Below are 13,421 nucleotides of genomic sequence, written 5' to 3'. Positions count from 1 at the left end.
CACACTCCAAAAATATACTAGTAGGTTAATTGGATGCTGTAAAAAATTTACCCTAGTCTGTCTGTGTGTGAATTTAGACTGTGAGCTCCAATGGGGCAGGGACTGATGTGAATGAGTTCTCTGTACAGCGCTGCGGAATCAGTGGCGCTATATAATTAAATGATGATAATGATGTCACATCAAATTCCAGTCTCCAGTGCTAGTACCACCTAGTACCATCCCTTTTATTAAAATTAACTTTTTCGTTTTGCACTTAAAATACTGCTCAGTATGGCCTCACTTACGGCTCACAATAATCGGGAGAGCTGCTAGTTCGGTACACGGCTCTGTGACTTTATGAAGGATATTTCATTAGTCCTATAACAGGAGTCTGTGTCCCCACAAACCGCAGTCTGAAATAGCTCAGTGTCGGGTAAGTACTTTATTACAGAATGTGATTGCTTAACAAATCACGTGCCTTAGCTTAGTCATTAAATTATACTTTATTTTTCCTTCCTGTCTAAACAAGCAACATAATTGTGACTGGATCACTTATAAATAACTTATGGTATAAATTTATTTAAGGGAAATAGTGCAGGGCACTTATTTATATAATTACACAATGCACTTATTTTTGATATTGTGTATATTTTGATATAGGAAATCGTTATTTTTGAGACCAGGATAGAAAATTTGCTTTTTCTGTTTTGTCCTTTCTAGAGGAAATGTATTATTTCTTAAGGTATATATCTTATACAATAAGCCTTTGTGGATGGAAGTCTTTTGTGTATTGTGATGTGGGGAAATGGCTTGTTTGGGGTTTGTGACGTCCAGTGGGAATGCGTATTCTGAACATTCTGAAGAAAGGCCCCATATGTTAATTAGATCTTTTGATGTGTGAAGGTCCAACATTGAAGGCAGGAAGGTTTAATTAATACTGACTCCTAGATTTTCTGTATCTTAAAACCAGATGCAGGACATCACAGCAGATTTTAAGATATCACAGATAAGCATAAATATTGTTAGCTTTGCAATGCATGTAAATCCATGTTTGTGTAAACACATTGCATCCTGATTCTAAAAATAGCTTGTGTCCAAATCAGTATAAAAAGCACTGTCTTGTACACTGAAATGTATCATTCTGATGTTCCATCTGACCTGATCACCTGGTACCTTCAACCAGTGTGAGAGCAAATAAACATCACTCTGCTTCAAGACCCTGCTTGACAACTTCTTCAATATTGCTGTATTCCTGTGACCTGCAGATTAGACCCTAAATCTAATCCGTTCTCCGGCTGATTCTGAGGTTGGACCCAGCTTTTCCGGTGCCACCGCTCTCTGCCTGCTACCCTGCAGCCCTGGTCAGTGTGATAGGCTAGGGGGGATCCATCCACAGCAACCCTGATCCATAGTAAGAGGTCTGGAGTACCTGCCCAGGTACACCAGCAAGGGGGTACACCAGCAGTGACAGTTACCCAGAAGGAACGTGGTTCTGGGCGCCATAAAGGAGCCCAGTGGTGGCAGCAGGCTCCTCCTACTGCGGCAGGAGGGGCGTATTTGGAATTATGAAAGGGAGCGGTGGCAAAGTAAGTCCAGCCGGTTCCCAGCAACAACAGACAGGGTGACCCTCTGCTCTTCTCACTCTACACCTCCTCCCTTGGTGACCTCCCATTTGGCCTCCAGTACCACCTCTATGCTGATGACGCCCAAATCTATCTTTTCTCCCCTGCTCTTTTCTCTCCAGGCGCTCTACCTCTGCTGTCCCTCCCTGCTCGTTGCTACGTTGGCTCCCTGTGGCCTACAGAATTAAGTTTAAACTTATTCTCATCTTCAAAGATTTCATTCAATCCTCAACCTGGACGCCCCCTATGTTCTGCCGACATCTGCTCCCTCACTACCCACTTCCCCCAGATTAGCCTCTAATGTAAGCTCTCACAAGCAGGGCCCTCTTTCCTTGTGTTCTGCTCCTACTATTCCATCACCCCCTGTACCTCTAGGTCTGCTTCCCTAGCACTGTCTTCCTGAGCCCAGGCCTACATCACATTGGACATTACCACCACTCCCACTCACTGTCCTGTAAATAATCTAATCTGCATTACCAAATTATCTGTGTGTAATCTGTTTAATCAGTTTGTCTGGTCTCTGTATTCTTTTGTTAGTCATGTATTTTATTATGTGTTATGGATCGGTATTGATTGCTTATTGTACTGTACATTGATGTAAATGCCTTGTACAGCTCTGCAGACCTTTTATGGGCACTAAATAAATAACAGATATTAATAATGAGTTGATTCACCTATTGTTTGGGCTTTGTGAACCCTTTGCTGGCGCTGGTAATGTAATGTGATTTTCCACAAAAGTAATGTGCAGCCCCCTCGTGAGACTAGGCCCCTAATGAGGCCCCTGAAAAATATACAGTCTACAGCTAGGGTTAACTAGGGTTCTGAATGTAGTTATTGTTGTACTATAAAGGGTTAGTGCTGAAGTATAAGTTATTACTTTGGATTTATTGTGGTAGTGTGACACCGTGATACTTGTTGTACTGTGAGGTATTACTCTGTATGTCATCATAGTTAGTAGTGAGAGTTAAGTTGGAACTCTGTATTTTGATGTAATGTGGTTTGTTACTCTGTTGCGTGGGTTTCCTCCGGGTGCTCTGGTTTCCTCCCACACTCCAAAAACATACTGGTAGGTTAATTTGCTGCTAACAAAATTGACCCTAGTCTGTCTGTCTGTCTATATGTGTGTGTGTTAGGGAATTTAGACTGTAAGCCCCAATGGGCCAGGGACTGATGTGAATGAGTTCTCTGTACAGCGCTGCGGAATCAGTGGCGCTATATAAATAAATGATGATAATTTATGTGTCGTTGTTGTATATTAAATTGTTACTCTATGTTAGTGTTGCAGTGTGACTTTTTGTGCTCTTAGTTGAGTCATTATTCCGTCATTAAATATGCAGCGTACATTGAATTTATAGCCGGTAATGATTCTCATCACCAGGTTCATCGCCTACAAGTTGCCCCGACAGGACCACACCCCCGAGGGGGGCATGCACTACATGTACCAGGATGGTAACACCGGCGGCTGGGTGAGGGGGTCCGCGCTAATGAACAGCACGAAGAGCGCCGTGGGACACACTGTCGATCAGCTCTACAAATCTTCTAAGTCAAAGGTATATATGTGTAATGGTCATAGAAAATACATTTCTGTACAGACACATTGCCCTGAAAACCTGTCACATTCTGATTCCACAGACCTATACAGTGCATTCTGTAGATCGCGTTAATCCCTAGTGAGGGATCTTTTAAAATTATGTTGCAAGTGATCTGTACCCCCGCCCGGATTTGAAGCCCCCTCTAACCGTGTCCTCTGTCATCCGTGCAGCTCACTTGTGCTCCGCATTAAATATATATTTCTGTAAACATTTTGGATACTCTCATAGGGTTAATTGAAAGAGGAAGTCTATCTTTCCTTTTTACAGGGGAGAGATTTAATAATAGCATGGGGTTTCATTTCTGTGTGGTTTTCTATGCCAGGAACAGTGATTGTCCTATCACGCGCTCTGTTAAAAGCAAATGAAACCGTAAGCTGGAATTGTCGCTGTGTAAAGCTGGGTACACACTACAGAAATTTCAACCAATTTTTTATGCCGAGCGATTTTACATGCGCTCGATGGTCCGATCGCTCGGTCCATGGGCTGCATACACACTAGCCTTGTTTAGGACGATAAAGAGAAGAGCGGACGTCCCTTTAGCGACTTTTTACAGCCATGTTGTCGTGAGCAATGACTGTAATTTCGTACTCACTGTTGTGGATCGGTCGGAAGTTTATACACACTACACAACGGAAACGAGATTGGAACGAAAATATTAAACGGTACGACCAACCAAATGAGGCGACAATCGTCCATTTGGGCAGACTTTCGACCATCGTGTCACTGCACACACTGACCCGACTTTTGAACGAGCGGTCGTATGTCGGCTGATTTAGCCGATTATTGGATGAAAACTGTGTAGTGTGTACCCAGCTTAAGAAGCAGGCTTAGCTGTACGGGACAAAGACCATTCTGCCCTGTTTTATATTGAATCACCTAGTCCGTTCTCACTACCTGTAATGTCCATTTACCTACTGCGTACTGCTACCTTAAAAAAATTATTACACCACAAACTGCACCACTTTTCGGGGTGGTGGCTGACATAGATGTCATATTGGGCAATGTGCTCACTGTTCTGCAGAAAATGTTTTTTTAAAACATCTGTTTTCAGAATTGCATGTGGCCACAGAGTCGATTCCTGACCGCAGTGCGGTTGTACTGAGGGGGGGAGATTAGCAATCAGATGACTGAGAATAGACAGATAACTTGATTTGAATAGATATTTTATTTGAATACACAAAGTGCTAAAGACATGTAGTTCTCATGTACCAGATAGAGATAGTAAAGCAGCTTATCTGTTAGGCATATGTAAGTTCTCAGCAATGGAATCCACCAGGATCCTTAGTGCCTGTGTGGACTCGGGTATCAGTGATCACATGAACAAAAAATGTGCACAAAGAAACAATACAACAGTGTTGGCTAACCTGTGACACTCCAGGTGTTGTGAAACTACAAGTCCCAGCATACCCTTCCAGCAATAAGCTGCTATGTATTGGCAAAGCATGCTGGGACTTGTAGTTTCACAAACACTTGAAGTGTCACAGGTTAGCCAACACTGCAATACAGTGTAATAAAATAACACACCTTTAATTGCAAACATGAGCGAGAGTAATGTACATTTAAAAAGAAAAATCTGAATGGAATCCATGTAAAGCTTATATGACCCATGTAGTTCTGCACTATTAATGAGAGTGTCTTTCTGGCTCTGTTGGGTTAGTTACTGACAAGCTGAGAGGCTTCCCAGGGGACTCCGGGTGGAGCATTATGTCTATATGTTTTTTTGTTTTTTGGGGTTTTTTTTTCCCCCCAAATGGATTAAAATCTAGAACACAGAAAAAGACCACATAACATTTATAACAGATTGGAAAAAGAAGGTTCGTGGTGGATTGTTTATTGTAATAAAAGATGTTAGCACGGTGTGAGTGTTTTTATTTAACAGTATTTCTTTCCTGGTGCACTACAGGTCGCAGCAGGCCCTGGATGCCAGGTTGTGCTGGCCCTTTTAGTTCTGCAAGCACCAGCATGCTCTGGCAGCCAGGGGTATATTCCCAGTTGCAGTTCTACAAGTGCCAGCCTACCCAAGCATTATGGCTGCCAGGGCTAGCTGGCACCAGTAGTGCCACAGGGAAAATTCTGATTTCTGTATCTTAACTATTTATTTTGGGTGTTGGGAGGAGCCCTAGTGCTGTCAGCGCAGGGCTGTTTTTTTCTAGGAGGTCCTGCATTTTTTTTTTTTTTTGTGTGTGTTTACAATTTCCACAGGGGATTCAGCCCCATGCTGAACAGACTAAGGGCTGTGTGACATTATGCATGGGTTTCTCTGTCACAGTGTCACATTATTTTGTACATAATTGTGTATTTTACGGATAAAGACCGAAAAGTACGTATAACTGTACATGATCCCCTGTGCGTAGACAAGGGAGAGTAAAACAAACTGTTTACACTGTAATTATCTGATTACACTGATAAATCTATTAATAACATCAGGTGAAGATATAGACAGATTTCAGAGCACAGTGGCAAATTTATGATAAACCCCTTTACAGTGAAAACAATCCTGGAAGAGGCCAACTTATCTAAGCGCATATCCATATAGGGCCTGATTCATTAAGGATCTTAAATTAAGAAGTTTCTTATTTAAGTCTCCTGGACAAAACCATGTTACAATGCAAAGGGTGGAAATGAGTGTTCTGTTTTGCACTTAAGTTAAATACTGACTGTTTTTTCATGTAGCACAGAAATACTTTATAGCTTATTTGTACACTGAAATTGAAAGTTGATATTTGTGTGTTACATGAAAAAACAGTCAGTATTTAACTTATGTGCAAAACAGAATACTAGTTTGCACCCCTTCCATTGTAACATGGTTTTGTCCAGGAGACTTAAATAAGATACCTATTCATTTAAGATCCTTAATGAATCAGGCCCATAGTCTTTAAGTATATAGCTGCAGGACCGTACAATCAGAATGTTTGTTCATTCACGACAATCCCTGCCCTAGTAGATCTTACAATCGAATTCTTTATTGCGGGACAACGGTGCCAATTTAGGGAAAAGCCAACTAACCTATCAGTATATACAGTTAGATTGTAAGAGAAAGGCCTTGCGACTGTAATACTTGTTCATGGTTACAAAGTACACCGCATTTCAACTCAGTCTTTGTCTTGCAGGATGTTGCTTATGTGCTGTATAACGATCAACCGCCCATGAAAATGACCAACGAAGTTCGCGGCCACACGAAAGGTGTCTGATGGTTCTGTCTGTTCTTCTGTCGGCTCCTGCACGTCTAGCTATTCTTTGTCATTACACTCTGGATTAAATGTAATCATTTAGAGAAGCATTAGTGTGGGTGCTTTATATCTCACAGCCTGTAGAGGGTGTTCTGTGCTTTTCTTATAGAGCGTACGCAGCTTGTCCTGATTATAGCCTAATGAGGATAATCATGGAAATAATATCTTACAGTTGTTACAATCTATTCTAATAGCTGAATTTGCTTTAGTCAAAATGGTTTCCAGAACCTTGCGTGGAAGCAAACAAATGATTAATATATATTTTAAACAGACGTTTAGAGGTTTGCTTTTCTTTGTATAAAGTTGTAAGGACTGAAAGTAACACAAAAACGTGTCAATGTCAAATACAGGCCCCATAAAGAAACTATAGGGATGGTTTATCTCCCCAAGGAAACAATATAACATCATCCTGAATCCTACTTATATGTGCAGTTAAGTTTCATATTTATGGTATATTTTAACAACCCATTATTACAACTGTTCTTGGACAATAGGGCAATAAATTGTTTGTGAAACAGATTAGCATGTTAGCACACCTCTTTCACTGATGTCAAAGAAGGGGATTTGGTCAAGAAAGAGCAAAGTTTAGAATGTGGTGAAATGATTTGTAAAATTAGCATTTTTTTCAGGATCAGTCTACTACTGATGAATTGTCCAGACTTTATAGCCTTTTCCCAGGTGACAGATAATGAGAATGTGAGTGTAGTTCTTTGATTTCTGTGTTTTGTTTTGGCTTTACTTTAAGAAACTGGTTTGCATTATTATTACTGTATGTCAATTTATTATAACTGTTTTTTATTCAAGAAGCAGTGTGATCTTTACATATGCAAACCTATTTAATAGCGTTCTGTCTTTGTGTTGTCAAACAATTCAAGTCTCATATGCTTGCTTTTTGTAATGCTACAGTAAATCAGGTAATTGGTTAGTTTACAGTAACTCTCATTAATTAAGGTTATGATTGCTATTTTGGAAAATTCAGGGAATAACTGAAGACTTCCCAAGAGGATCAGCTTTCATATTATATCTTATTGGTGGCTGGATTTTGTGCTTGATAGAGAGTGTGAGATTTAGACTAGGTACACACTGAAGAATTTTCCGACCAACGTGTTCTCTCAAACGATTGAACCTAAGACTGAAGGTCCGATCAGTCTGACGATTCATGTATACACACTGACACGATTTACCTTCAGATCTGTGCTCTTCATCTGGTCCTCTAGTCTTCAGAAAATGACAGCCCAGTATTCATTCATTCATTCTTGTCACACTGATTAAAACGCCTTGTAATGCCTATCCACATGTCCTAACGAATTTGGTTAGCTTCTGTGACTCTGAAACAAAACATTCTGTCTCAGAACGAACAAATAAATTATTCTTTCAACACTCTCTTCATTTATTCACTGTGACATTCATCGCTAGCATCGGCTGAAAAGAGCCTGACTCTGTAAACTCTACGGAGACCGTCAGCATGAGTGCATACACACTACGTGATTGGTCGGAAAATATTAAAAAGTACGACCAACCAAATGAAACGATGATGAGCACTTTGGGACGACTTTAGATCATCGTGTCACTATACGCACTCACGCAATATCTGACCAAACGGTCGGATGTCGGCTGATTGGAGGTTTGTCGGGAAATCATCGGGCCAGTGTGTACCTAGCATTAGATAGACCAGATGGCTTTGTACTAATTAAACTCTTTTACTGGCCCTGTAGCAATTTTAATGTATGCCATCGGTATATTACATCTAAGCTGCATTCACCATTTAACTGGTGGAAATAAATAATCAGCCGTCGGTAAGCGTAAGTTTTTAAAACGAACGTTGGAGAGGACATGGAACATACCTGCCCAGCCTTTATCATGAGCTCTCGTGTGTACCTGTGTTTACACAGCGCACACCGAACATACAACGGAAAGTGCCAGTGTGTACAAGCCTGTATAATGTAGCTTACTTTGTGGACATTCAGTTAGATATATACATAGGTCTGTATTTCTTAACCAAACTTGCAAGGCATAATGAATGCAATAATCAATGTCAACAGTCCTGTACCAATTGAATAGATAATCAATATTAATAGGTCCGAGTGTAACCATCATTATCTTTTTACCAGGTGTGATTCTCTTGGATAAAGACCAGGGGTTCTGGCTTGTGCACAGTACTCCTCACTTCCCCCCTGACAGCTCTCGTCAGTATGAATGGCCCTCTAACGCGTTTCACAATGGGCAGTCCTTTATCTGCGTAACTTACCCATTTGCACAGTTCAAAGAAATTGGTAAGTAGTGCTCGAGGGGAGAGTACTACTGGAATAAGGGTGATTATTCCAGGGCAGGAATGATTAACGGTTACGTGTTTATCTCTCTTAGGCAAACAACTCCTGTATAGCACCATCACACCGTATGATTCCTCTGTTCCCGACTCCTTCTCTGACGACCTTGTTGACCTGAAGTCTGCAGCAATGAAGAAAGAAGTAACCGCACCACCGTGGAACCGGCAATTCACTCTCACATCAGCTGGTGGCAAACAGTTCACAAGCTTTGCCAAACACGCCAGATTCGGAGATGGTGAGATACTGTAATATGTCCATGTAAATAGATATTACAGAGGTGATACTGTGTTATAGAGATGGGGTTCTATTTAAGATATTACCTAAACAATTTAGCCTGGGTTATGGTTATACCATGTTATAGAGGTAATAAAAGACTCAGGATCTTCTCAGCTGGGATACAGTACTAAGATCTTACAGGGGTAATAAGACACTCAGGAGCTGGGTTACTGTAATAATATGTTACAGGGGTAATAAGACACTCAGGAGCTGGGTTACTGTAATAAGATGTTACAGGGGTAATAAGACACTCAGGAGCTGGGTTACTGTAATAAGATGTTACAGGGGTAATAAGACACTCAGGAGCTGGGTTACTATAATAAGATGTTACAGGGGTAGTAATAAGACACTCAGGAGCTGGGTTACTGTAATAAGATGTTACTGGGGTAATAAGACACTCAGGAGCTGGGTTACTGTAATAAGGTGTTACAGGGGTAATAAGACACTCAGGAGCTGGGTTACTGTAATAAGGTGTTACAGGGGTAATAAGACACTCAGGAGCTGGGTTACTGTAATAAGATGTTACAGGGGTAATAAGACACTCAGGAGCTGGGTTACTGTAATAAGATGTTACAGGGGTAATAAGACACCCAGGAGTTGGGTTACTGTAATAGGATGTTACAGGTGTAATAAGACACTCAGGAGCTGGGTTACTGTAATAAGATGTTACAGGGGTAATAAGACACTCAGGAGCTGGGTTACTGTAATAAGATGTTACAGAGGTAATAAGACACTCAGGAGCTGGGTTACTGTAATAAGATGTTACAGGGGTAATAAGACACTCAGGTGCTTGGTTACTATAATAAGATGTTACAGGGGTAATAAGACACTCAGGAGCTGGGTTACTATAATAAGATGTTACAGGGGTAATAAGACACTCAGGAGCTGGGTTACTGTAATAAGATGTTACAGGGGTAATAAGACACTCAGGAGCTGGGTTACTGTAATAAGATGTTACAGGGGTAATAAGACACTCAGGAGCTGGGTTACTATAATAAGATGTTACAGGGGTAATAAGACACTCAGGAGCTGGGTTACTGTAATAAGATGTTACAGGGGTAATAAGACTCTCAGGAGCTGGGTTACTGTAATAAGATGTTACAGGGGTAATAAGACACCCGGGAGCTGGGTTACTGTAATAAGATGTTACAGGGGTAATAAGACACTCAGGAGCTGGGTTACTGTAATAGGATGTTACAGGTGTAATAAGACACTCAGGAGCTGGGTTACTGTAATAAGATGTTACAGGGGTAATAAGACACTCAGGAGCTGGGTTACTGTAATAAGATGTTACAGGGGTAATAAGACACTCAGTAGCTGGGTTACTATAATAAGATGATACAGGGGTAATAAGACACTCAGGAGCTGGGTTACTGTAATAAGATGTTACAGGGGTAATAAGACACTCAGGAGCTGGGTTACTGTAATAAGATGTTACAGGGGTAATAAGACACTCAGGAGCTGGGTTACTGTAATAAGATGTTACAGGGGTAATAAGACACTCAGTAGCTGGGTTACTGTAATAAGATGTTACAGGGGTAATAAGACACTCAGTAGCTGGGTTACTATAATAAGATGATACAGAGGTAATAAGACACTCAGGAGCTGGGTTACTGTAATAAGATGTTACAAGGGTAATAAGACACTCAGGAGCTGGGTTACTATAATAAGATGATACAGAGGTAATAAGACACTCAGGAGCTGGGTTACTGTAATAAGATGTTACAGGGGTAATAAGACACCCAGGAGCTGGGTTACTGTAATAAGATGTTACAGAGGTAATAAGACACTCAGGAGCTGGGTTACTGTAATAAGATGTTACAGGGGTAATAAGACACTCAGGAGCTAGGTTACTGTAATAAGATGTTACAGGGGTAATAGAACACTCAGGAGCTGGGTTACTGTAATAAGATGTTACAGAGGTAATAAGACATTCAGTAGCTGGGTTACTGTAATAAGATGTTACAGGGGTAATAAGACACCCAGGAGCTGGGTTACTGTAATAAGATGTTACAGGGGTAATAGAACACTCAGGAGCTGGGTTACTGTAATAAGATGTTACAGAGGTAATAAGACATTTAGTAGCTGGGTTACTGTAATAAGATGTTACAGGGGTAATAAGACACTCAGGAGCTGGGTTACTGTAATAAGATGTTACAGGGGTAATAAGACATTCAGTAGCTGGGTTACTGTAATAAGATGTTACAGGGGTAATAAGACACTCAGGAGCTGGGTTACTGTAATAAGATGTTACAGGGGTAATAAGACACTCAGGAGCTGGGTTACTGTAATAAGATGTTACAGGGTAATAAGACACTCAGGAGCTGGGTTACTGTAATAAGATGTTACAGGGGTAATAAGACACTCAGGAGCTGGGTTACTGTAATAAGATGTTACAGGGGTAATAAGACACTCAGGAGCTGGGTTACTGTAATAAGATGTTACAGGGGTAATAGAACACTCAGGAGCTGGGTTACTGTAATAAGATGTTACAGAGGTAATAAGACATTCAGTAGCTGGGTTACTGTAATAAGATGTAACAATTATTAGCTGATATAGTGCTGTCAGAAGTTTTTGGTATTTTTTTTATTGTTGTTAATATTCATTTCCCCACAGACCTGTACTCAGGATGGGTGTCCGAGGCTCTGAAGTCAGACCTGTGTGTGCAGTTTTGGTTGAATTCCAGGGGCATCCTCCCGTCAAACTGTTCCTTGGCGTATCACACTTATGACATCCAGGAAATCTCTTTCAGCTCCACCATCAGGTTTAGCTCACACATTGACCACTCCAAGTGGTGCGTGACATTGTCTGATACCCCCGGCTGGGCATGTGTTGGTGATATGAACCGGGACAAGGAGGAGATGCAGAGAGGTGGGGGCACAGTGTGTAGCTCGGACCCCACTATCTGGAAATCTTTTAGAACCTTGGTGTCTAACTACAGCAAGTGCAAATGACATAGATGGATTAGTACACAATGCAGAGGAACAGAAGAACGTCATGTAAGTGACTGTATAAGCATAGAGGTCCGGACAGGAATACAGGGGCAATATTGAAGGTGGCACCTTGTGAGGTCAATGATTAACCCGCTGTCTGCTGCCAAGTCATTTTCATGTACTAAACTATTTCGGAGGAACTCGAATCCATGCATTATATATATTATATATGCATTGCTGATTTAATATTTTAACCATTATGGATCAATTAAAATTAATATTAAAAAATGTGAATTCATCAAAGGCTGTAAGTTCAATAATATATATGTATGCATGGAATCTTTTATCTAGAAAACTGTTATCCAATAAGTTCTAAAAATTCAGAAAGGAAAAAAGTTAATTATTGTTGTCAGTCTGTGATCATGTCGTGGCAGACAGACATTACCACCTGGTACTCCGGTCACTGTGAGGAGCACCGCTAAACAATTTAAAGAGCGGAAGAATGCCATATAACCGGTGAAGGCACGGGTTACCGTTTAAATATACTTTAGTATATTTTAAATATGCTGCTCCCAACAGAAAAAACCATATTGGGAAAAATCCTAGCATTTTGTATAAAAATCCCATTCTCGCACTATATATATATGTGTGTGTGTGTGTGTGTGTATATATATATATATATATATATATATATATATATATATATATATATATATATAATGTATATACACACACACATAATATTCAGATGTCTAGCTTTTGTGGTACTACAATGTCTGGATAACCTTTTCTGTGATTTGTGCGTGGAACATGCAATACTTGCTATCACCAATAGAGGGCAACATCCCATCATTGTTTTTGTGGTTGGTTTCTGATGCTCAGCAAGTACAATGTGTGATTCATTCCAACCATTATTAGATGAGACGAGGACGTAAATAAACTTTTAGCTTTGTTTGTAGCATCAACTGAGCCCTGACACGCACATGCCAGCCTCATTACCACTTTAATTAAATCAAATATTTGTTTATACCTCTATTAAGACGTGCGCAGTTGGGCGTATAAAATGTCTTTGTATTGAGTCTTGTAATATGACCATAATAATGTCCACTGACAACTCTCTTTCCACTCCTAGCTTTCAGGCGCCTACCTTCCTCAGGGGCAAACGCAGGATTTGTAGAGGGGGGTTTCCACACCATGCCACCAGTGGGCGTGACCAGCATGCATGGGGGCGTGGCTATAATAATAGACAGTGCTTGGCTGCTCTCTAACTCTCCCTATCCCCATAATATACATGGGCAATGCTGCGTGCACTACTGTTAGGTGCACGCAGCTCTCCCTTTTCAAGCAGAGCTGTGTGAAGCGGGAGCAGGGTCCAGCCACCTCAATCATACATTGCCCTTGACGTGGGGTTTCCAGGCACTAGCAAACCCCACTTCGGTTTGCCTATGTTCCTCTGCTAAAT

General features: G+C 40.8%; 1 protein-coding gene across 8 annotated transcripts in view; it reads left to right on the top strand.

The window, feature by feature from the left end:
• Window positions 1-12,924, top strand: part of DNASE2 (deoxyribonuclease 2, lysosomal) — a 39,963-nt gene extending 27,039 nt beyond the window's left edge. For all 8 annotated transcript variants that reach the window (XM_075206659.1, XM_075206661.1, XM_075206662.1 and 5 more), the window contains 5 exons: window positions 2,980-3,151; window positions 6,304-6,376; window positions 8,535-8,696; window positions 8,788-8,985; window positions 11,643-12,924. In XM_075206659.1, the coding sequence (XP_075062760.1) occupies window positions 2,980-3,151; window positions 6,304-6,376; window positions 8,535-8,696; window positions 8,788-8,985; window positions 11,643-11,980 (943 nt within the window). In that variant the 3' untranslated portion in view covers window positions 11,981-12,924. The remainder of the gene's footprint in view (window positions 1-2,979; window positions 3,152-6,303; window positions 6,377-8,534; window positions 8,697-8,787; window positions 8,986-11,642) is intronic.
• Window positions 12,925-13,421: the final 497 nt, after the last annotated feature.

Source organism: Mixophyes fleayi, chromosome 4, assembly GCF_038048845.1.
Source record: "Mixophyes fleayi isolate aMixFle1 chromosome 4, aMixFle1.hap1, whole genome shotgun sequence".
Taxonomy (NCBI): Eukaryota; Metazoa; Chordata; class Amphibia; order Anura; family Limnodynastidae; genus Mixophyes; species Mixophyes fleayi.
Note: the sequence above shows the minus strand (reverse complement) of the source record. Positions and strands in the feature narration are given on the sequence as shown.